This window comes from Pristis pectinata, chromosome 7 (assembly GCF_009764475.1).
Source record: "Pristis pectinata isolate sPriPec2 chromosome 7, sPriPec2.1.pri, whole genome shotgun sequence".
NCBI lineage: Eukaryota > Metazoa > Chordata > Chondrichthyes > Rhinopristiformes > Pristidae > Pristis > Pristis pectinata.
Window position 1 is genome coordinate 60,753,776 of NC_067411.1, and position 26,409 is coordinate 60,780,184.

At 39.3% G+C, this 26,409-nt stretch overlaps 1 protein-coding gene across 7 annotated transcripts in view; it reads left to right on the forward strand.

Annotated features, from left to right (window-relative positions):
* Positions 1–26,409, forward strand: part of focad (focadhesin) — a 175,321-nt gene that overhangs the window by 143,696 nt on the left and 5,216 nt on the right. For 6 of the 7 annotated variants that reach the window (XM_052019164.1, XM_052019163.1, XM_052019166.1 and 3 more), the window contains 12 exons: positions 1,742–1,819; positions 2,620–2,691; positions 6,529–6,631; positions 8,079–8,159; positions 11,014–11,142; positions 12,331–12,446; positions 13,752–14,012; positions 19,389–19,478; positions 21,645–21,822; positions 23,508–23,605; positions 24,324–24,575; positions 25,269–25,344. In XM_052019164.1, coding sequence (XP_051875124.1) covers positions 1,742–1,819; positions 2,620–2,691; positions 6,529–6,631; positions 8,079–8,159; positions 11,014–11,142; positions 12,331–12,446; positions 13,752–14,012; positions 19,389–19,478; positions 21,645–21,822; positions 23,508–23,605; positions 24,324–24,575; positions 25,269–25,344 — 1,534 coding nt within the window. The remainder of the gene's footprint in view (positions 1–1,741; positions 1,820–2,619; positions 2,692–6,528; positions 6,632–8,078; positions 8,160–11,013; positions 11,143–12,330; positions 12,447–13,751; positions 14,013–19,388; positions 19,479–21,644; positions 21,823–23,507; positions 23,606–24,323; positions 24,576–25,268; positions 25,345–26,409) is intronic. The other variant, XM_052019168.1, reaches the window with a different exon arrangement.

The window sequence follows — 26,409 nt, forward strand, 5'->3', positions numbered from 1 at the left end:
CTTTGCTATCAATGTAGGAGGGAAGAAAATGAGGGATGAGGTGACATGAAAATTGGTGGTGGTGTTGATAGTTACGAAAGTAGTCAGGCTACAGAAAGGTAATGTTCAGCTGGTAAATTAGGTAGGACAATGGCAGATGGAATCCTGATAAGTGTGATTGATGCATTTTTGGGGGCTGGGGGGGGGGGGGCAGTCAAATTAGAATAGGGCATGTACCATGAATGGTGGAGCCCTGGAAGGATTGAAGAACAAAAGGGATCTTGGCAGCACAGGTAAATAGTGTGGTGAAGAGGCATATGGGATGCTTGCCTTCATTAGCCAGGGCATAGAGTATAAGAACAAGGAGGACTTGCTATAATTTTATTAAGCTTTGGTTAGGCCACAACCAGAATAGTGTGTTCAATTTTGGTCACCACATGATAGGAAGGATGTGATTGCACTGAAGAGGGTGCAGAGGAGGTTCACCGGATGTTGGCAGGGATGGAACATTTCAGTTATGAGGAGAGATTGGATATGGTGGTTTGTTTTCCTAGGAGCAGAGGAAGCTGAGGGGAATTCTGACTGAAGAATACAAAATTATGAAAGGCATAGATAATAGGATAGATAAGAAACTTTTCCCACCATGGCAGAGGTGTCTAAGACCTAAATGGCATAGGTTATAGGTGAAGAGTAAGGGGTTTAGAGGGAATCTAAGGAAGAATTTTTTTTCACCCAGACCGTCTTTGCAATCTGGAATGTATTACCTGAGAGGTGAAAGAGGCAGGTGCCCTCACAACATTAAAAAGCATCCAGATGAGCACTTGAATCACCAAGGCATGGGTAGTCTACAGACCAAGTGCTGGTGAATTGGATTAGTACAGGCAGGTGCTTGATGGTTCCAAAGACATGATGAACCAATGGGTTTGCTTCTGTGCTGTATCACTCTGTGACTCTTTTCCATCAGCAAAGAATCAATAACCAGAGAACATAGATTAAAGGTAATTAAGGTAAGAACCAGAGATGAGGTGATGAGGGCACTTGGACGCTATCTGACTCAATCAACCATTGGGCAAATAATGGTAACTCGGGGCATTTCATCTGACCACATTGCCACAGTTTGAAATGAATCTCATGGGTTAATGAAATAACAGGCATTACCAGAGTTAAAGTTAAATGAAGTGAATGAATTGGCACAAGGTTTCTTAATGATTACTTATATTGATGTTATTATGGGAAATGTAACACAAATGCTTTACGGAAAGTTATTTGTTATGAAAGTACACAGAATTTTTTTAACTAGTGATTTTCTTTGGCATTCTATCATCCATGATATAAAATTCCAGAACTACTGACTGATGACAATAATGTATTCAATAAATGACTGCGTGTGCATCATTTTATCTCTGAACCTATTACAATTTTTCAAGAATTCAGACTCACCAGTAATTTTATCATTTTATCCATTGGAAGTTAGGATAAAGTAACTTCCTATTTATAACCCAGGTATTCTCTCTCAGTTAGTTTAGATCAATGTTTTCCAATTGAAAAGTGGATGAACAAGTTAATGTTAATGGTGTTTTGATATCATTATATCTCATCTGAATAAAAGCTTAAGATGTCATGTAATTAGTACATTACTTACAGATGATATGCCAATAACATCAAATGTTTCTGCAGACTCTGTTGCATTCAGTGCCCATGATATGTTAATTGTTAGCAGATTTATCTAATGCTTTTCATTTCTCCTTTTTCTCACTTAAAGGGTTGCCCAACGATGCATCGATTAGCTGCAGTAAACGGGCTTGTTGCTTTGGTGGGATCTGAAAGTTCTGTGATACAGGTAGGTCCATTGCTTGAAATTAATTTATTGTTACATTAAAATGTTTGGAATGAATGGACTGGAAGACTAAATAAGGGGAAACCTTAATGTTATTAATTCGGTATAGGAGCTTAGAAATTCAATTGCACCATTTCTGGGTCACCTTGCATTACTCAAGAAGTACAATTGGGCACTTCTTGTCATGAGTCTGTCTTGCACCCCTGACACGATTTCCACGCGAGTGTTTCTTGGGGTGACGTTAATTTCTATGCTGTGCTGCTTTTTGAACATTGTTGAGACTATGCACTATTAGCTCAGTGCTATAGTGGGATACCTATCTGCTAATTAGATAACCCCTGCCACACCACTGCATCGATCCCCACCACTGATCTCCTGAACATACAAATTCCGTCTGGCCCCTACTTGTTAAGTAGATTTACTGCTGAAACAGCATCCCATGCTGCCTTTATCTCTGGTCTTAATAACTTAATAAGTCTCCTGGCCAGCTCCTAGTAAAATTACATTCATCCAAAACTCAGCTTCTGGTGCCTGAACTCATGTTGTCCAGTTCACCTATCATCTCTGTCATCCTTGTTTTCAAACCTTTCCATGTCCTTATCCCTTCCTATCTCAATTCATTTTCAAATTAAAATAAAAAATATTGTTTGTTATCTAGAATATAGTTACAGTGAAGTTTATAAAAATCTAGTTTCTGAAGCAAAAATGCAGGTATGGATTTGTCAGGCTTCTGCAACTACCAGTTGATCTATTGAGTCTAATCTATTGCTGTCTAATCTCTGTGTTGACTCATTCATACACAGCTGAAGTTGGATACGATCCAGTCATCCCACTTTCAATCAAAGATGAATGAAGTTATCAGAGCAGTGACACAGGTAATGTTTTGAATGTTTGCTAATATATAATTTTAATACACTCATTGAAGCAATCAGCTGTAGGAACATGAGCACAGTGAATGATTACTAAATCAGAGTGCTGTTTGGTTTTAGATTCCCTTTCCCCACTCCCCCACTGTACTACAGGTGAACTGATTGGTTATGGCCATGAACGTCAATAACTCTAAGGAAAACATTTTAAACAGACTCCAGTCATCTGACAACCAAAAGGAAACAGAAGCTGGAAATCTAAAACAAAACAGAAAATGCTGGAAGTAGTCAGCAGATCAGGCCGCATCTGTGAGATGAGAAACAGAGTTAGTGTTTCAGATGAAAAACAGGATGATGCTGGAGGAACTCAGCAGGCCAGGCAGCATCGTGGAGAAAAGCAGGTGGTCAACGTTTTGGGTTGAAACGTTTGACCTGAAAAGTTGACCGACTGCTTTTCTCCACGGATGCTTCCTGGCCTGCTGAGTTCCTCCAGTATTGTCGTGTTTTTCATCTAGATTCCAGCATCTGCAGTCCTTTGTTTCTCTAGAGTTAATGTTTCAGGTTGGAGACTGTTCAAAACTTTTAAGATGCTTTCGTTTCTCCATCCCTTTTTTCTCTCTGGGAGTGGCGAACATGCCCAGATTGATCTGCTGGCAGGTCTTCCTGTTCCATATTTGGCAACACCCACATTCTTTGGTCCAGGTAGTTTTGTCTATATTCTTACACTTTAACTGCTGCCATTCACTACCAGAGGACATTGTTTAGAGTTAACCCCATGGTCATCCCAGTTTTACCTTATCAGAGACAACACACACACACACGCACGCACGCACCCTGCAGAGCTTTACAAGCTTTTCTTAATCTCTTTTTCAGTGTTGACGAAGAGTCTCCAACCTGAAACATTGACTCTATTACTTTTCCCAGGATGCAGCCTGACCAGCTGAGTATTTCCAGCATTTTGTCTGTTTTTACTGGTCTTCTGACATTTGGTTCCTTTCTGAGCTGGTGCATCCACATCTATTTTTACAGGAGAGGTACTAGAGTGAAAGAGTCATACAACATGAAACCAGGCCTTTTGGCCCACCATGTCCATGCTGGCCAATGGGCATACATCCCATCTTCCAGCACTTGACTCCTAGCTTTCTCTGCCTAGGTGATTTAAGTGCTTGCTGGGACACTTCTTAAATGCTGTCAATGACTCTGCTTCCACCACTCTGTCCAGCAGTGCATTTCAGGTATTCTGATAAGGGGAATGGTTCCTGGATTCTACCCTATATTTTATATAACTCAATTATGTCACCTCTTAACCTCCTCTGCTCCAAGGAAAACAGACCTAGTCTCTCCAGTCTCTCTTCATAACTGAAATGCTCCATCCCAGGCAACATTGTATCATTGTGCAACCATAATATTACGTAGTTTCATTACTTGCATTGTCAATCATCCAGGAGAATTTGGCGTGAAAGATGAGAAGCCCATGAGATTTGGGGCTGCATGTATTATTTTGTTTCCCTACTCTGATCTGTTGTCCTTTTTTCCTATCACCTAATTATGGAATGGCTGGTTTTTCAGTTGATTGGTCATCTTAATCTCTGCCACCGTGATGTCATAATACTAACCATCGAAGCTACGGTGCCTCTGAGAGAAATGGCCAAAAATATACTCCTCCAACACCAGCCACAGGCCAAGCTGCTAAAATGTACGTAAGACATCACTCTCTTGCTTCCAATTGTGCAGTCAGCAGCAATGCAACATTGATTTGAGTGGAGCATCCATTTTAAATCAGTACGGAACCTGTCTTTCGAAACTGGATACAGCTTTGTGAGTAGAGTGCTACCAACTGATGCTTTTCTCAGTGTGATTTCTGTTTACTGGCTTAGAAATTCATTTAAATAGAAATTTCCTTGTTGATTTCAACATTGGAGTCTCTGCAGCAATTGATCTCAGCAAAGATTGCCAATCTTCTCTCAGATCTGTGGTTGGTTTCGTGGCTGGAGTTGTGAATAAGTACCGGTTGAGTACAGGTGGAGTAATGCAACAGATTGCTACTTATAATGGTATATTGAAAATTCAAAGTAGCAGTCAGTAAAGTAATTTGGAAGAAGTACTGATTGCTCATCAGTTTCATTTATCTGTCTTCCATCTAGCTCCACTCTATTGTGACACATGAGCACACTTCCAATGAATGAATAAAATTGGTTTCAAAAATAACACATCAACATTAAATGCCATAAATGTATTTCATGAGCAGATAAAAGAAATAATTTGTGTTAAATGATGTTTCTGTTAATGTTTAGTGCAAACCTTTCTCCTGCCATTTTGATTCTTTTCGGCACAGTTTTGATGCGCTTATGTTAGGTACTTGTGTGAGGGCTATAATGAACAATTCCATATATTTCTATTTGTTCTTTAGTGAAAAACTTGCTACTACAGAGGTTTTTCCATATGTTCCAGTGATCTGTGTTTTGTTGGATTAATTATTAATTTTTATCCTCATTACATTAAATTATATTTCATCATAATTTATTTCACGTTGTCATTGCAGTATGCTTACCTTTCCCTAAGTCATTACAATGCCTGCAGATGAGTGTGGCCCTAACACATACAGTCTCATATATCAGTTAATATAACCAAGACACAAATAAAGTAGCAGTTTTAAAATGTGGGAAAATATGAGAAATTTTAATCCCCAACTACCAGTGGGTTTGGGCCTGGTGAAATGTATAAAAATTTGAAATAGGACTTCAATCCACTGCTGGATTCACTGGAGTCAGGGAACCAATCCTCTTGTAGGAGGCTTGTCGGATATTTAAATATTATATTAAGGCTGTATACTTCAATGTAAGTAACTATTTTTAGTTTAATCGTGGGTGGCTCTTTCCTGAAAACTCTTAGCTAAAGGAAGAATAGAGCTGCTGGGTCTTAGAACCTTGCCATATACTGGCTAGATCTTGCTGAGTGGATTCATACTTGCTCCATGATCTCCACCACCACCTTTCATCTCTTTGTCTGCCCTTCCTCCAAGCCTCTGATGACTCCCACCATAGGCTTTTTAAATCTCTCTCCCTTTCATCTGCTTTGTGCTAAAGGTATCCTCACCCAGCAGGCAGCTGATTCTTGATCTGTCTAGTAGCAGCCAGTCTTCTGGTTTCCTGAATGCAAACAACACTCTGCACCACCTACCCAATCCTACTCCCTACCTGCTTCTGATCTGATATTCAGTCAATTAATTCCATGTGTTAATATAAAAATAACCAAAACTGTAGAGAAAATGATTTGAATGTTGATAATTCAACAGTTTATCCAAAACTAAATCCAATAATACATTCATGGGCCTCATGCTTGCTGTAAACTAGTGAAGTTGTTGTATTTTTGATCCTTTCTGATCAGCATTCATTCATTAGACACCCATCATACTGACCTGAGTCATTTCCTTGTGAGCTGCATGACAATGGAGGTTATCATTAAGTAATCCTTGTCTGTGTGTGGAGACCTGGAATGGGCTGTCTGAATTGTGGATGGAATTGTCTCTGTTATATTTATTGGTCCATTTTTCATACTTCATTGGCTCAAAGCTGGAATGCCCTGCCTGTGGACAATCTTGAGGCCAGCCAAGTACTAATTCAAGCACATTTTTCTCAAGCTTTTTGTTTTTAAATTGTCACATTTTGAGATCTAGAAACAGCGAACTGAAGAGAGCAGGGAAATTAAAAAATATATTTTCATGTAATGTGAAGTAAAGCTTTTGGAAAATCTACTAAAATGTTGTATTGTGCTTGCTCACTTCTATGACTTGATGTATTTTGTGTGTTATTTTTATTTATCCATTAATATTCTATCTTACTGTAGATTATTAGTTTTTCTGGAGTAATTGGACTACAATCCAATGCTGCCTTTGTTTTGGGTCACCTTCATTTGACCAACATGTCATCCAGTCAAAGTCGGACTTCAGGTTAGTAATTTTCCTGTGATTTGTGAGAAGTTGAGAAAGTGATAACTTCTGATCTGTGCTGTGAGCTTTTCTTTCTTAAACATACCAGAATAGAAACTTTAGCTGTTGACAAGGTAAGGAATATGCATTAAAGGAGAACATACTCATACTTTTCATATCATCTTGCAATATTGGAGGAGGCCATTCAGCAAATTGAGTCTAATCTGCCTCTCAGAGCAATCCTGTCAGGATTGTCAGCAATTCCCATTCCCTCATTTATTTCCCTACAACCTATTCTCTCTTACATGACAAGCTTCCACCCACGCACCCACCCCCTGCCCTGATTTCTTCTGCTATCTACTTATACTAAGAGCACAATACAGTAGTCAATTAACCCACCAGCACCTCCTTTGGGATTTGGGAGGAAACTGGAGCATGTGGAAAATTCATAGGGAATTGTTACAGGGACAATGGACAAACTCCGCACAGACAGCAATCAAGGTCAAGATCGAACCGGGTCACTGGAGTAGTGCCAGTGTGCTACAATTAGATATATGTGGAAGGATTCTTCTACCTTGTTAGAAGTTTGGGTAACTTTGAGACAAGAATAGACAACAACAACATCCAGCATTGGCATTCCCTACTTTGGACACCAGTCTGACTTGGCAGTCAGCAATAGCAGAAATTCTGATGATGTCATTTCATTTGGAGCTGTTTGCTGACCAGTCCAGTCACTAATGCCAAAGAATATCATCTTGCTCGAGGTCTGACATGATGTTGTTGTCGAAGCAGTTCCAATGGCTTTTTGACAGCTAAGCTCTGTTTTTTTTTGAAAAGCAAGGTTTAACAATTTCTAAAATCATTTAAAAGACCTTTTTTGATTGAGGCTTTAGGGTGAAAATTGTCACATCTTCCTCCACCCTGCCCCCCACCCCCCACCCACTTAGCCTCTCTTTGACTGTGACCTGCAGTACAACATACACGCTGTGCATCCATAGATGCCACATTTTTCAAATGATTAAGCTACCAGGATGCTGAGACTACTTAGCCCGTTGCCAGGAGATGGAGTCATACATTCTGCCAGTGTTTGGAAAGTAATCCAGCGAAACTGAATATGACAGCAGGGTTTTGCTTGTCAGCTGACATCAACTTTGAGATGTTATCGATGTATTTTTTAACCATCTATCTGTCATCTAATTACAACTGAATTTTTTTTAAAAAAAGAAATCAGCCTGTCAGCTCTGTGGAAGTGCTGTGTTCTGCCCAGCAGTCTTGATGCACATCTCAGTCACTTTGTTTTTTTTCTTTAATTGCTTTGTTGGCTGGTTAGCAAGCACTACAGATAGCTCACTTAAACATGAGTGGTGTTTCACACTATTTGAAGCCTGTAAGTGACGTGCCGACCAGTGCCATAAGGGGCCTTTGTCTGTGGAGCCTCATTATCTAATGATATCAATTGTTTTTATAGTTCCTCCAGATTTTGGGTATTTACCAGAAAAGAGTGTCCTCAGATGTGCTACTGATTATATTATTGAAGCAGGAAAGAAAGGTATGATGTGGAAAATATCCAGTTGCACCAGCAAATGTTTTTCTTTCATAATAAAGTTTTCTCAATAGTTTTTTTTCTTGGTCATTTATGGGATGGAATAACACTGAGGTTTGGGCTGAAGTTCCAAGGTATTGTAAGTAAAGATTATTTTATCTTGTAATGCTAGAATTCTTATTGAGTTACATTCACTATTTCACAAAATGATTATGTTCAGTTTCTGAAGATCATTTTATTCAACCCTGAACTGAGGTTTGCCCCAGTGGAAGCCTTAACATTAACAGTTGGTTCCACAACATTCCAAATTGCACTCTGGAATGAATCTGTCTGAAACTTGAATTGCTGTGCAGCTAAGGAGTATCTTGAATATATCGCTATGATATAGTTCTGTTTGTAGGGGTCATATTGTTTTAAGGGAATGCTCAAACTAATGTAGAGTATGAATGTAAATGAATCTTGCTCAATTTTCCTATCAAAAACCCCAATACAAACAAATCTAGAACACGAGAAACTGCAGGATCAAAAGACTATATGAAAGTAAATGAGGTATCCTCTCAAGAAGGTTCAATTGCTCATTATCTTCTTTTGTAGCTTTATCTTTTAGACTCCTAGGGCCAGGATTTTGGCAGTCTAGGTTATTTTAGTCTGAAAAAATATTGACTGTATCAGGCAGCATCTGCTGAGGGAAGTGATGAGTTGACCCTTTGGATGGAAATACTTCATCATTATCATTGGGGTATAGTTCTTTGGAAATTCATGAGAAACTGACAAATTCTCAGACTGCCAGACTGCATTTGCTGATTCTAAATCAATTATACTATTAGTAGTTATTAGTGCATATATTCATCAGATTAATAGAAAGTGAAAGTACCCTGTTAAAATTGTTCAGTTATGGTGGAGATTATGCTAAAGCTAGCCAATACACTGTACTATTCTTAACTGCAATAATGCAACAATAATTAACTGAAACTTTTCCAAGATACAAAGGAAGCATTCAAGTTGTGGCAGTGCTTCAGAGAAGAACCAACCCCTGCTTTAGGGAATAAAGCTGTGAACAGAGATTAGCTTAAAAAAAAAGACGTTTGTGGGAGATTTTTATTAGACTTTCCTGTTAAATAAGATAGGGCACATAAACATAGAGCATTGATTTTAAGTCAACATGGGCAAAAAGTAACATTGGTTCCAAACTGGGACAGCCTAAGTTGAGAAGTTCTATTGGAAAGTATTTATTTACTCAGAGCATAACCATGAATAGTCGGAATAATGGAGCTTCATACTCCACTTCCATTTTGTAGGAATCCTGCATCGGTGGAGGTGCAGGACCAATCGTCTTAACTGATGCTTGGTAAAACCTTCCAGGAAATCTACCTTGTTTGACCTTGCACCTTATTGTCTACCTGCAATGCACTTCCCTGTAGCTGTGACACTTTATTCTGTATTCTGTCATCAGTTTTATCCTGTACTACCTCAATGTACTGTGTAATGAATTGATCTGTACGAATGGCATGCAAGACAAATTTTTCACTGTACCTCGGTACGAGTGACAATAATAAACCAATACCAAGAGTATTGGTGTCTGAAAACCTGAACTGAAGATATTAGTGGGTGCTATAGTAGCTTCTTTTTTGGATGACTAGTTTAGATGACTCCCCTTTTTTCTATTCACCTTGATGTTTTAACCTAACAGAGAGGTCTCTTAATTGGAATGTCTGTGGGGTGAGCTGTTACTCTTGCGTAGTCTATTATCTACCAAACAAGGTATTGTTTTGCCTATAGAGATTGAAAGCCTGGGGGGTGCACATGGTACAAGATGCTCCCACATCTGTTTAACTTGCTAAATAAAGCCACAAGTATCTGTAGGATACATTAGTTATTATAACTCATTTCACTCCCATGGAGACACCCACAGCTGCACATCTGATATGGGTTATTGGGCAGCTTGCCGACTTCTTTGAACAGCTCCATTCACTAGCACAGCTGGGATGCTGAGCTTGAGATGAGAGTGTTATGAAAAGTTAGTACTGGCTGAGGATATGACAGGACCGAGTGGCATTGTTCTTAACCAGCCGTTTGATCAGTGTCACACATTGACACTGAGGATGGTGCCAACATTCCTGGTCCACAACAATGACTCTGGCCAGCAAAAAATTATAGATCCAAAAGTGTGTTTTTTTAAAAATCACTAACTCAGTGTTGTAAACAGCAGTCTTCTCTGCAAGTCAGTGGAGTTTTTCCAAGACACATATGCAGGAATTTTTATGGTACTTCTGAGGTTGCAAGATTAGTTTGGATTAATGAAATTGTTCCTTTGGGTTTTCCTGAAATAATACATGAGCACTGTAAATCAGATGTTTTCAAGAGTCTAATCATCACTAACTGGTTGGAGACCTATATATAGGTTTCAACAAGAAGCAGTCACTGGCTTCAACCTCAATGGATATGGTACATCATCTGGGACTAAATACAAATTAAACGAGGAGTTCAGACATTTTGATTTGGATATTTGGGAATGATTGTTAGGTAGCTAAGTTGTTGCAGAATGCCATTAACACTTTTAATAACAATGATCAGAATAAATTGTCCAAGGTACCTTCTGTCCATTTAGTCGTTGATGTGTTACATTCATAGTGTAGAATTAAATGATGGTAGGGTGATATACGATTTATTCCCATGAAAGTGTGACTAACTTACATTAATCCATTATTAGGTTTCTTTTGCTATTTTTAAGAAATGGTATTGATGTACTAGAAATTAAGTCATGTTGCTGCACAAAATTAAACAGAAAACACTCAATACATATTATTACACAATACTACCACAACATACTTTTCTCATATCTAGATTATTTCATTTTCAGGTCCTGAGTCAATTCCTCCCCAGCTAGTGAAGATTTTGTTGGGACCAATTGCTGGATGTGGGAACAGTTATCAATATCCACCTGTGAATTGGGCTTCAATTCTATCTCCACTTATGAGATTGAATTTTGGTAAGCTATAAAAGAGAGCAAGATTGATTTCAAGACATTGGAAACATTCATTCTTTTGTGATGTATTATATTTTAAAAATGCTGAAAGAAAAAAAATGTTCAAATATGAAGGCCTCCCTTTCAACAGTTTTAACTCTGCGTGGTGGAGAGATGCCCACTAATCTTGACTACTAATGCAAAAGTCAGGTTCTTCATCTAATCTTCCCTACATCTATTAAAGCAGTGAGAAATTTAAAGGGGCTGTCATGCTGGTGATGGAGGGTTATGATGGAGAGATTATAGAGAGTTTCATATGGTGTAGAAATGTTTAAATTCTGCAATAAATGTGTTAATGCTTCAAAGAAAGCAGTTTCTTATTAAGTGGTCACCTACCAAATGGTGAACTTAATGACTAATTTTAAAACATAAGTACTTTTGGTGGTATATTCTTTTTCCCTTCAGATGCTCATTTATAAAGTAATAGTGAGATTTTAAGTTTGAATATTCCTTCAAATAATTACTTTAAAAAATTTTAAAAATGCTCTGCTTTTCAATGGAATCTAGCCCGAACTGATCAATAGCTAAGTTCCAGGTTATGGGTCATATTTTTGAAAAAAAAAATCTGCTGAAGCGATGAGCTGTCCAGCACTCTGACGTCACCCGACGTTAGTTTCTGTATTAGATGTGATCATTTGTTTGTTGGATTTGATACAACCCTTGTTTTCAGATGAGCAGCTTGTGGGTGGTGGGACTTCCCAACGATTTGTGCCTTGGAAGTTCCAGCTGTAGCACATATTCAGATGGTGACCCTGTCGGAAAGAGCAGAGTCTCTTGTGATGGACATGGTAGTAAGTTAAAGCTGTCCATTTTTATCGTTGCAGGATGGTATAAAATTACTGTAACATTAATCCAAATCATCTACCTCCCCCTCTATGATTAGGTTATGTCATTTTAAATGCCACAGTTCCATAATGCAAGGTTTTTGTAATGCACTTCCCATGTATTTTGAAATGTACGTCTCATGCTTGCTGTACTACTAAGTTGTCAAAAAAGCATGGGTAATTAGCATCTTAAGTTATGTGAGGAAGCAAGTTTGGAAATTGGGATTGGGCACGTTGATTCTACATTAATTTTACAGCAAACAGCGCCACGTAGTGGTCGTGTTGGAGTCCACCAGCTTATACAACTTCTTTTCCCCCCTGACTATAGGTGAAGATGTCCAGCAGTATTGCATTGAAGTAGCAGTGACCCAGGCTCAGACATCCCAAAGTGCTGCAATGTTTTTAGGAATGTGGATAGCACCACCATTAGTGCATGGCATTACTGTAGGTATAGATTGTTATTTATTTATGTTAACCTTTTCATTGTTAAAGTGCATGCACAGAAAATGTTGGCAGTAAAGGTATTGTAAGTATATAAAATTATCAGGGATGTAGACGGCATGGATTTATATTAATTGGTTGCAGGATTAAAGAGGAGTTGAGGAAAACATTTTTGACCAGTCTGGAACTCACTGGCTGAAATTCTAATCACATTTGAAAAGTACTTGGATGGGCACATGAAATGCCACAATCTACAGACTGAGAACTCGTATGAATAATCAAATAAGCACATTTTTTCCAACCTGGACACAATGGGCTCATAAGTGTGAGCCATAAATGTGCATGATTACTACTTATCATGCCTGTACATCTGAGTCGCATGTCAAACAAAAGTATAAAAGAACAGAAGAAGACTTCAAGAGGATCACACCAGGACTTTGACAATTTCTACTTGAAATCTGAGTGGACGTGATTTTTGCTGCTAATCCCATTCATTCCTTGGACCACCATATGAACCCACCCAACAACTAAACTATATCATCATAACTTTAAAAGAATGTTGGGAGTGTAGTTAGAACAGGACAATAGATTTTGCCACATGGTGTGGACTTTGGGCAGCCAACCAATGGAGAATGTATGTTTGTTAACCAATAGTCCAAGCAAAAAAGAACAGGTCCAGTTTGAGACCCATGGTCCACTTGCATCCTGTCTGTGGCAGTAAATCATACCCTCATTTCTGGGCCACTGCTGCCAATTTCAGCTGGTTGGATGGATGGTTTCAAATTTAATTTCCAGAATGCCTATTTCCTCTCTAGTATTTCCCTATCCCTATTAAATTAGATTTTTTGGGAATATATATACATATATATATATATATATATATACACATATATATACACATATACATACATACATACACACACACACATATATAACAAAATGAAGGTATTCACTTGGAATGTAAAGAGAAGTTCTGCATGAGCAGAAAATGCTGAGCCACAATGTTCACAAGCCTTTATTTGGCCTTACTAATTACACTTTAAAAAGACAAATCTGCAATCTGGGTGGTGCTTAAACTCATCAAGAGGCCAATGATTGTATACAATACGGATTACTACAAGCAGAATCAAATATATTTTGTAATACAACAAATATCACTGCTATCCTCGTAAAGCAATTAACCATTAAACTCCCTGTGAGGAATTCCACAAGAAACTTCAACATAGATAATAAGAGCATCAACCTTCCCTCTGCTTGTGGCAACATTATTTAAATGCATTTTTATTTTTGTACTCTCTCTTTCTACAGCTGGCAATGAGAAAATATCTCTTTACTTCTCTTGCTTCTTGGATGAAACATGTGCCAGAGGATAAACTTCAGACATTTGTTGAAGTCCTTGCAGTCCAATCCTTCACAACAGAAAACAGGCAGGGAAGCCCAGAACTTTGCCATTCAATTCTGCAGGGGCTAAATGAAGCCATGAAGGTGCCCAATCAAGTGCAGCACAGCTGGGGCATATTATGCAAAAGTGTTGAGAAGATTTTTGAGATGCTGCCCAATGAAATCCAGGTACAGTTTTTCTTTAACAGCAATAGATTTAATTTACACTCTGGATGAAGTTCAGTTTATCTTCAAGCTTTTACAAAGATGCTGAGGAGTATGCCTATTGGAAGAGTTGAGATTTAGGAGGAACATAGTAAAGCCAGATTAAAAAGAAATTTAAATAAGAACACCTAAAAGACAGTTGTAAATAATTAACATATTGTTCCAAAATGATACTATAGTTATACAAAAGCAGCTTCCTTCCTGTTGTCTCCTAATCTGATACCCTTTAATCTCCATTCAGTGAGGTCTCCCCAGTGTACTGCTGCAAGACTGGGCTCCGGTACCATGCTCTAAATCCCAGATTCCCTTGTTTGTGAACTTTTGTGCAGTCTGGGACTTCATGCAATGTAGCAATTAAATGCTAACCTTTCTGTTGGGAATTGCTGGCAACAGCCTTCAAGATCTTCTCCATTTCATTCCCAGGTTTGGATACTCTGCAGCTACATCTCTATAGTGGCATTTAGATTAGTCCTATTGTTTCTATCTAGCTACATTTTAGCAAATGTTTTGGGAATTCAGGTAAATTACTTTCAACTAATTTTTTCCCCCTCTTGTTCTTGATATTCTGTAAGCTGTCAACCTCTCTACTCCTCCTGAACATATTTTATGCTAGTTAACTCAGTTCCATGCAAGACATGTACTGCCCTGGCTTTTTAATTGAAGTGGACACTGGTCCCAGCCCAATTTAAGTTCAAGTGCCTCTTTTGACCTTGCATGTAATTTTCTAACTTGTGCTTAGTTCAGCCAATGATCCAAAGGTTACTCCTTCTGCCTGCATCATCCCACAGGCTACTGTTGAGGCAAATCAGTTTCACTGCTGCCCCTGTTTTACCTTGTTTATTATGCATTTAATCAATTTTACCTTTTTTTTTTATTGTTTTTACCTTGCTGTCAAGTTAACTGAAGATTAAATTAAATGCTTACGTGTATGCCACTAGCCTTACTTGCTGACTTTTCTTGCCTTTCCTACTACTGGAGATCAGGTATAAAATGAAAAGACCAATACACAGATACTTGGGTCCCCTCAGAGTTGGTATGAGTAACTCAGCTCTACCTATCACACTTCTCAGGCCTGCTACATAACCAGCTAGTAGGAAGAGTCCCAAGTCTGATTTTTTTTCCTTCCTAGGAATGGAAGTATTGTTTGGCCCCTTCTTCACATGGTATGGATGAGGCATTTGGTTCATGGCCAAATGTGGAAACAAACTGTTGTTTAATAATGTATTTATTTAATGATAATGTAGCCACAAAGAACACACTGTTCTTCAAAAATAACAAAGCTTTTTTTCAAAAGCAAAGTACAATTACACGTCATTATACAGTTCCATCACACTATACTGGATCCTTCCCCACCCCCCCATTTATACAACTTAATCCTAAAATATCCTTTCACTTGGCATAACATTTGTGTGTGCACGCAAAGGAATTTAATCAAAAACCCGATTGTTGACATGACTGGAGACATAACCAGATACTGGTTTTTGTTCTGGGATCCCTTGTGCATTTTGTGCACTTCAGTGCAGCTTTAACAGCACTCAAAATGATAACATCATCCAGGACAAACCGCACTGCTTGATTGGCACTCGCCCCCACCACCACCCTAAATATTCATTCCTCCACCATCAATGCACCATGGTTACCCAGATCAGATCCCTGCAGAACACCACTGGTCACTGACCTCCAGGCAGAATACACTCCATCTACCACCACCCTGGGTCTTGTGTGGGTGAGCCAATTCTGAATCCACACAGCCATGTTTCCCTGGTTCCCGCACCTCCTGACTTTCTGAATGAGCCTTCCATGAGGAACCTTATCAAGCACCTTACTAAAATCCATGTTCACCACATCCACTGCTCTACCTTCATCAATGTGCTTTGTCACATCCTCAAAGAATTCAAACAGGCATGTGAGACATGACCTGCCCCTCAAAGCTATACTGACTGTCCCTAATCAGCCTATGCTTCTCCAAATGCCCATAAATCTTGTCTCCAAGAATCTTCTCCAGTAATTTGCCCACCACTGAAGCAAGACTCACTGGTCTGTAATTCCCAGGGTTATCCCTACTCCTTTCTTAAACAAAGGAAGGACATTTGCCATCCTCCAACCATCTGGCACTACTCCTGCGTCCAGTGAGGACGCAAAGATCTTCACCAAAGGCACAGCAATCTCTTCACATGCTTCCCGTAATAACCTTGGATATATGCCATCCAGCCCCGGTGACTTATCTATCCTAATGTTTTTCAAAAGTTCCAGCACATCCTCTTTCCTCATGTCACCATGCCCTAGCGTATCAACCTGTTGTGCGCCATCCTCACAAACATCAAGTTCTCTATCACTGGTGAATACTGAAGCAAAGTATTCATTAAGGACCTCCCCTACCTCTTCCGACTCCAGGCACATTTGCTCTTATCCCTGATTGGTCTTACCCTCACTCTAGTCATCCTCCTATTCTTCACATAGATGGAGAACATCTTGGTGTTTTCCTTGATCCTACTCGCCAAGGCCTTCTCATGCCCCCCCTTCTAGCTCTCCTGTTCATTCTTAAGCTCCCTCCTGGCTACCTTGCAACTCTCCAGAGCCCTGTCTGATCCATGCTTTCTAAACTTTAGAACTTACTAAACCTTAGAAAGAAACCTTCTTTCTTCCTATTGAAGAGAATTCTATGTCTCTTGTCAACCACTGTTCCTTCACTCTCCCATCCTTACCCTGCCTCCATGGGAAAAACCTATCCAGAACCCCATGTAAGTACTCCCTAAGCAACCTCCACATTTCCACTGTGCACTTCCCCAAGAACATCTTTCCCCAATTTATGTTCCCAATTTATACTCCCAAGTTCCTGCCAAATAGCATCATAATTCCCCCTCCCCCAATTAAATACTTTCCCATATCATCTGCTCCTATCCCTCTCCAAGGCTATGGTAAAGGTCAAGGAGTTATGGTCATTATCTTCAAAATGCTCTCCCACCAAAAGATCAGAAACCTGATCAGGCTCATTGCCTAGTACCAGGTCCAATATGGCCTCTCCTCTAGTCGGCTTGCCCACATACTGTGTCAGGAACCCTTCCTGGACGCACCTAACAAACTCTGCCCCATCTATCCCCTTTACACGAAGGAGGTGCCAATCCATATTAGGGAAGTTGAAATCACCCATGACAACGACCCTGTTATTTTTCCACCTCTCCAAAATCTGCTCCTCAGGGTCTCTGCTGTTATTGGGGGAGCGTGGGGGGGGGGGGGGGGGGGTCTGCAGAATACTCCTAATGGAGTGATCACTCTTTTCCTGTTTCTGACTTCCACCCCCATTGACTCAGTAGATGATCCCTCCAAGCTATCCTCCCTTTCTATAGCTGTGACACTGTCCCTGATCAGCAAAGCCATTCTTTTATCTCTGTCCCCTTTGAAACATCTAAACCCTGGAATATCCAGCAGCCATTCCCACCCTTATGACAGCCAAGTCTCTGTAATGACCACCATGTCATAGTTCCATGTACTTACTTGTGCTCCAAATTCATCACCCTTGTTCCTGATACTTCTCGCATTAAAGTAGATACACTTCAGCCCATCCAACTGACTGCAATTTTGCCCTTTCAAATGCCTATCCTTCCTTAGTCTCTCTACACTCTGCATTTACTTATACACTAAATGCACCAACCTCTGACCTACCACTCAGGTTCCCATAGCCCTGCCAAACTAGTTTAAATCCTCCCCAACAGTTCGAGCAAACCTGCCCACAAGAATATTGGTCCCCTTCCAGTTCAGGTGTAACCCATCCCTTTTGTGCAGTTTGTACCTTCCCCAGAAGAGATCCCAATGATCAACAAATCTGAAACCCTGTCCGCTACACCAATTTCTCAGCCACACATTCATCTGCTAAATCAACCTATCCTTATCCTCACTGGCATGTGGCACAGGCACCAATCCAGAGATTACTACCCTGCTTTTCAGCTTCCTATCTAACTCCCTATACTCCACCTTCAGGACCTCATCTGTTTTCCTACTTATGTCATTGGTGGCAATATGTACCACAACCTTTGGCTGTTCACCCTCCCCCTTCAGAATGCTGTGGGCCCGATCCAAGACATCCCTGACCCTGGCACCCAGGAGGCAACATGCCATCCAGGAGTCTCTTTCACATCCACAGAATCTCCTGTCTACCCCACTTACTATGGAATCCCCTATCACTACCACTCTTCCACACCACACAACCAGGCTCAGTGCCAGAGACCTGGTCACTGCAGCTTTCCCCTGGTAGGTTATTTCCCCACCCCAACAGTATCTAAAGCAGTATACCTGTTATTGAGGGGAATGGCCACAGGGGTACTCTGCACTACCTGCCTGTTCTCCGTGCTTCTCCTGACAGTCACCCAGCTACCTGCCTCCTGCAGCTTAGGAGCAACTGCTTCCCTGTAGTTCTTATCTAGGAACTCTGTTATCCCGTAGGAGCCAAAGGTCATCCAGCTGCAGCTCCAGTTCTCCAACGCAGTCTGTAAGGAACTGCAGCTGGATGCACCTCAAGCAGATGTAGTTATCTGGGAGACTGGATGTCTCTCAGAACTCCCACATTTCACAAGCTGAACACACCACTGACCCTGGAGCCATTCTAACTACTCTGGCCTGGGACTAAAGGAAATACCAAAGCAAGAAAGAAAGAAACTTACCTTCACCTCTTCTCACCAAAGCCTTAGTTTGTTCCTCCCCCGCCCCAACACTGGCACACTCACACAATGGCCACTCCACTTATACCTACCTACCTTTTATTTGCTGCTGTTAATCAGCCAATCAACTGGTAACAATTTGCAAATGTGCCTCATTTAGACCTTTGCAAGGTGAAACGCACAAGCACACGCACAAAGACTCACCTCTTTTCAAAGGTCCTGCTCCAACTCCCAACTCTGCAAGGTGAAACTCAAATATCAGTCCAAGTCCTGAAATCCCAACTGACAAGACTATGGGAATGCCATCATCAGAAAGACTGTAACAATTCAAGATTGTAGCTGACCACAAACTTTCTTAAGGCAATTAGGGATGGGCAATAAATGCCATCATTACCAATAACTATCACATCCTGAAAAATAATGTTTTGTAATAAAGAAACTGCCTGGATAACTAATGCATTATTCCACTATTAATATATTGTTTTTTTCACATTGAGTTTAGGCTCTGTTCCAAGTTAGCTCCTCTCATTTCATCAACATTTATCTATATCTATATATAGTTTCATTGATAGGAAATCAAAAGTGTAATAATGTCAATTATATCAATTAACAGTTAAGAACCATTATTGTATTGTCACTTAGTAATTCATGTTAATTATATGTATCTTTCTTATCTCATTCTTAGGTCAATGAACTGAAGTTTTATGTTGGAATTTCCAAATGTCTTTCTGAGTTCGGTGACACTGAGATAGACAGAGTGACCCAGGCAACCAAGGTAATCTGGAATACAGGCAAGATATAATCCAACGGCTAGTGAACAATTTATCCTTTTTTGTGTGTTATTCTATTAGACTAGGTCTGAATTATCTGTTAAATGTGAAAGGGTGCCAAAATGTAGTACTTTTAAGAAGTATTTCCTCACTCTGTTCCAGACCAGAATGAAGAGGTTATGAAATTTAATAATCTGTTTCATTTCTTGACATCTTTCTTTTGTTAATAACTGAAATATCTGTAGGCTTTTGATGATGCTGCTTACTGAGGCAGATAACACAGATGGAGCTACTAACAAAACATTCCTTATTGAAAGCAGCCAACTCTTAGCTAATGATGGTGTCTGTTACAACAATATATCAAAAGTTATATTACATGATGTGATTAAGTTTTAATGTAATATTTATGTGCACTACATTGCTTACCTTTTTTAAGGTTACCTAACAAACCTTTACAAACTATCAACTATTTATGTGCATTTACAGAGATATATGTATAATTATTAAATCGAATTCAGCTCAACCTCATAGTCTCCCCAACTACAGAATTCTTCATGATGAGCTGGGCTTGATATCTTTAAAGTATCCACACTAGGTACTAATAATTACAGTGGATCACTTCCCCATTTGACTTCATAGACATCTAGTGTCACATCCTGTTGTACAATTGTCACCTCAACAAAAATAGCTTTATAAAGTGAAAGCATCAACTGTTAACATCAAACTTAACTCGGGCCAGTAACTCTGAGTTACTACATTTGATACAATTATACATTGTATTTGGTACATTACTGGAACCACAAACCCAACCACAATAATTTCTGTGTTGTGTTTTTCTTAACCCTCCCATTTTTATGCCCCAGCATTCACACCATCTTGCATCCTGACTCCCACTCCGACTCCCTGTAGAATCCAGTCCCTTTCCTCTTTCCTGCTGTCCCTTTGAAATCACAAAGTCCTTATTCCTTTCTGGATCACATCCAAGGTTTTCAACTCTGCCAAGCCTGTTTTCAGTCTATTTTGTTGCACTGGCTCTACTGGATTCATTGCAATCCATCCTTTGATTGTGTTTGATTCACTCTATTCAGCAAATCTGTATACAAAAAAGCCTCGTAGACATTCAGCTGTAAACATTGCAATCACAGCCACATTATTTCTAACCTGAGAAGTAGTCTCAACAATGGGTATGAATCAGTAGACAGAGAACCAGATGGGTGTTGTGAAGAAGGGCAAAAAAATCTTTGCTCAGAAGCATATTGCTGAAAAAGGAGCCAAATGCAAGACTAAACCAAATCTGGCTTGTGTGGACATGAGAGCTGATGGAGTTTCTTACAGAAGCAAGTAAAGCAAAGAATCTTCCATATGTTTTACTTCTGTTTCACACACCCCTGATTCCTGAGCTTTTCTTGCTACTCATGACCCAAGATCATTTCTTTCAGCATCTTCCATCTATATACTGCTGACTCCCACCGTACAGACTACAGGAATTATTATCTCCATCTTCACGCCTAAAATTTTGTTGCCTCATTCAGTAGACCTGTCTACGTGTCACTATTGGCTGAAGTCTTTCAATCCTCATCAACCTGCTTCCAGAATAATCTTTTAAAATTTCTTGCTGGTCTTCACATAAATGATAGGAGCAAAATGAATCCCTTCACTAATTTCCACTTGGTTTCAGCAGGGATTTGGAAAGTGGCAGTAATTGTAAGCATATCATATGGTGTTGGTTGCCTTTGGAAACTTCATTCACATTTTGTCAACTCGGTTACATGGGCTCTTGGTGTATTTATAATTGGACTTTATGAAATTGATCAAACTCTGTTTGTCTGTGCTCCTGGTCATCTGTCCCAATATTTCCTGAGGTTAGGTGTTGCATTTACTTTATGACTCTCCAGCATAGAGCCTTGGGGCATGTTGCTATATTAAGCCCGGTACATAAACACAATTTGTATTCCTTCACTTGCCTGTAGGCACTCAAGTAGTTAAGGGAATCAAAATTTAAAGAGGTTGAAGTAAGTCTGCAGCATATCTCTTTCTAGATTACAAATTTTGTGCAAGAATAATTATGTAATAAAAGCAATACAAATAAATGCATGAGATATTATGTGATGATATTGCTTAATGATTTAAAATATATTTATCTCACTAATTCTGAATAAAATTTGTTGCAGGACACAATTGTGAAGGCCACCTTTGTCAGAGGATATTTAGTTTCCCAGGGCCGAGTTCCACTGTTATGCTTTAACGACATCATCACTACTGCAATAGGCACCTGTCAGTTAGAGACTGTTACCTGGATTATGTTGCAGAGCTTTTACCAGTCTCGACTTGTCAGCCACCAAAACACAGGTAAGCTTGGGCAGCAGAGCCCCATTTTCTTTTAATCTTTGCCTCTCTCTCATATCTTTGCCTCAGATCAAATGGTGTCCTGTCAATGGAACATAGCTTTACTGGATATGTTATTCTGTAAAACCAATATTACATGCAATGCATGATCATCTCTTCTGAGATCTCTGGAATGCACTGCCCAAGGGGGTGGTGGAGGTAGATATTCTCACAACTTTTATCTAGGTGAGCACTTGAATCCGCAAGGCATAAAAGACTAAGGACCACGTGCTGGTAAATGGGGTTAGTGTGATTTGAATGCTTGATAGTCGGCATAGACATAGTGGGCCAAGCTTGTCACTCTATGACATTTATAATTAATTGAAGTCTGAACAAATGCTCCACATATTCCTTCAAAGGGTTTTAGATACAATTATCTGAGATGATGTATGATTTCTTGTCAAATCTTCACATCATTCAACATTTCATTTAAATGCATTGCATGACTTTGACATTATACGTTAGTGGCCAGAAAACAGAAATGCTTCTTTGTATGCCAGCTAAAATGCAGTTGAGGGTTTGATTGGTTTTCTTGGGCCAGTAGATGGACCAGGTATCAGACTATTTAGCCTTTTAAAGAGAAAAGATGTGCATGTGCTGGGAGTTTAATTAGATAATAGAAGTTGATAATGTTATTGAAGACTCACTGTGCAATGATTCTAGGAAGCGCATTGGGATCCCATCAACCAGGAAACTCCAACAGTCTTAAACTCAGTAGGTTTTTTAGTGAATAGTATGGTTTCTTAATTAAATCTATACAGTGGCAGGCACCTACATCATTAGTGGCACATCATGCTATCCTGGATACTGGATAATCTGACTGAAGACTGTTGGACATACAAGAGCTGTTAGGATACTGCCTCCCTCAAACTTCTACCCTGAGAAAGTTCAGGGTGCTCCAATGTCCTCCTTGATGAAGGGCTCGTTACAAATTCTAAAAATAGTTGTAAATAAAAATGCCTCTCACTCGCAGGTGGTTGCACATGCACACACAGTCAGATCTAGGTCATCTTTTTGGTCTGGTGGTCTGAGCATTCACCATCCAGTGTCCTGGGCTCATTTATCAACTGGCTGTCAAAGACTTTGGTGAATCTCGGGAGATGCTGGGATTTCAGGAACTCCCAAAGTAAGACTATCTCACCACTTTAATTTTTTCTCTCTCGCTCTCTCGGTCTCCCTCTCTCTCTCTTCCATTAGATGTATACAGATTTTGTACCCACTGCATCAGACCTTTTACATTTATTTTCTGTATCCATTAGAGAGAAGGTATATCAGCTGTCATGAATAATTTATTTGATTGTCTTTGATAGCAGAGCTGAGTAGCATTGTGTTGCTTTTGCAATATGCTACACTGTGCCATTCGATGAGAGTTTAAGTCATGATTCCATGTGCATTGTATCCATGGTGTTGCAATAGGCAAATCACCTTGGCCTGTATTTGTACTTCACCAACTGGGCTACAGTGTGGCACTCTGCAGGAATCAATCGTGTTTTCTTTGGACAATAATATGTGAAGAGGGAAGCAGATGCAGCTTTATTAAGTAAATTATTATAATCAATAAGTGTCTGTGATCTTGGAGAAGCAAAGTAAATAGACAATAGAAGTGCTATTGACATGTAAAAAAAAATGTGATTCTGCTTCTTGATCAGGTGTAATAAAACGGATGGAATGGCTATTGGAGCTCATGGGACATATTCGAAATGTTGCGTATGGGTCAGCTCCCATACAGAAGTCAGACCCTAAAGAGGTACTTTTATTTTTGGAGGTTTTCTTTTTAGATTTGAAATGTTTCCTGTTTCATGGAATTTTGATGAAAATTACCAACTATTATCTATTTCATCAAGCTAATGTTAACCCGGGACATTGAAATATGTCTGTGCTAGAGTGAATCCACGAGGGATGCGCCAGGAGCTACACAATTAAATACTTATTCCTGTATCTCAGCTTGGGCTCTGTTGTATGAAAATACTCAGCAGAGTCACGATATATGAATACAAACTGAAAACATAACAAAATTAAAGTATAATTTGCAGCATGGCATGCTATTTCTGTAAAATAGTTGAAAATACTTCTTTACAACATCTGGTAACGAGCAGTCTTGAATGCACTAATGTATGGTTAATGTAGTCTTGATGTTATTGTTAAATATAAGTAACCTTTTGAAAAACTATTGCACAGTCATGAAAGGTTCAGCAGATTAGTTGTCTGATTTTAATGGCATTTATTCCCTCAGTGGAGTTGTGGAGGCTGATGAAATGAAAGAAAAGCCACAAATGTGTATTAATTACAGTTTAATTATAACTAAGATAGCTTAAAAAGTAATAACTGAAATTGCTGTTTTTTAAAAAGAAGTTTCATTTTTAAAATATTTGGACAAGCTGCAGTGGTGTGGAGAATATTTCCTCATCTGTGACAGTTCACAATGTCCAATAGATTCACCAGGTTTCTGTTGTATTTTTGTTAAGGCCACGGACTTTGTGCTGCACATATTTGCAGCTGCTGTTGCTGCATGGAGTGATCACGCCACACCACTGATGCTGGGTGTTAAGGCCAGCTGGCTACCCTGGATTGAAGGGAAACATTTTACCAACAGGATGCAATCTCCTATCGGAGCAAGTTCCCTGGATTCCTTGTCTGTACATCAGTGTCTTCAGATTCTACCACAAAGCATTCTCTTACTTCTGGCTAAACAGCCATGGAAAGACCAAACACAAAAAGTGAGTTAATGTTTCAATTACACGTTTAAACTATGCCTCAGAATTAGAATCAGATATAAATATTGACTGGGCAATAAATACTGTATTTGCCTTGCTGATAATTGCTGTATCCAAGAACTAATTTAAAAACACATGAACAATTGTACTGACGATTACTAAATGCAAATCCATTGGAAACATCAGACAGGAAAGCCACAGAAGAGCACCTATGATTGAATTATGGGAAAGGGAGGGGACTTCATAGGTAAGCAAAATGTGGGAGTACAGCACCACTTACCTTGGAGATGTAGCTGATAAATATAATGATTACCTAAGTTCCATTTACAAGAGCTACTTATTATATAAAAAATTTATAAACTCACATTGTATTCCATCAATGTTTTGATTAGCTAGTAACATATTTTGTGAACCATTAGTTTTGACCTTTGAATCCTTGATTAATTTCCCCAGAAAGTAATTCTCCACTGATTCCCTTTACATATTCTTGGAAATAACTTAATGAATTGATAGAGAGCAGCATATACAAATTTGCAGCATATACAAATTTTCAGAACTTAAGATGAAGTGTTGCTTAAATGCACACACTAATAAATATTTGAAAACGACACTGAAGTAGAGGAGATGGCTATTTTTAAAATGTTGACTGATTGTAGGATATTAAATCGATTTTTATTTTTCTATTTTCTATTTCAGTTCATTGATTGGTTCTTTGTCATAGTAGAAAGTCCACATGGATCGATACCAGTGAATACATTGAATACGATCAAAGGTAGTTTACTGATTTTTTTTTCTAAACTAATATATATCTTTAACAACATGTTTGGACAGGTGTCTTCCTTAAAATTGCCAGTCATGCTGGATAGTGAATCCTCATAAATGAAATGCAAAATACGCATCATAGTTGGATAATTTTCTCCAGTTTTCTGTTAAATCAAAAGCAAGTTTTAGTAGGTTGCTTAATCAAAGGATTAGGCCCTTTTCGATTTAAGATTATGACTTAATATTTTTATTTGTGAAGATACCTTCCATCTTAGGCTTTGCCAGCAGAACTCCTGTGGGAATGCCTCTGTTAGAGAGGAGCTGGTAATTTGTGTGGAGCCACAGGAGATGGGCAAGGTCCTTAATGAATATTTCTTCTCTGTGTTTACCATGGAGAAAGACATTAATACTTTGGAACTAGGAAAAGTAAATGGGAAGGTCTTGGGGATAGTCTGCATTACAGTAGAGGAGGTGCTGGATGTCTTAAAAGGTATGAAGGTAAACATATCTCTGGGGCCTGACCAGGTATATCCAAGAACACCATGGGAGGGTAGAGAAGAAGTTGCAGAAGCCCTAGCTGAGATATTTGCAACATTGTTAGCCATTGTTAGCTGCCGGTAGACTCGAGGGTGGCGAATGTTATGCCTTTATTTAAGAAAGGTGGCAAAGAAAAACTTGAACTATAGGCCAGTAAGACTAACATCTGTGGTAGGTAAGTTATTGGAGAGGATTCTGAGGTTGAAGATGTACGTAAATCTGGAAAGATTAGGAGAAGTCAGCATGGCTTTGTGTATGGGAGATCATGTCTTACGCGCTTGATTGAGTTTTTTGATGAGGTGACCAAGAAAGTTGATGAGGGCAGGGCGATGGATGTGGTTTAATGGACTTCAGGAAGGCCTTTAATAAGGTTCCACATGGTAGGCTGCTCTGGAAGGTTAGATCACATGGAATCCAGGGAGAGCTGGCTAATTAGATACACAATTGGCTTGATGGTAGAAAACAGAGGGTTTTGGTGGAAGGTTCTTTCTCGGACTGGAAGCCCGTGACTACTGGTGTGCCTTGGGTTAGTGCTGGG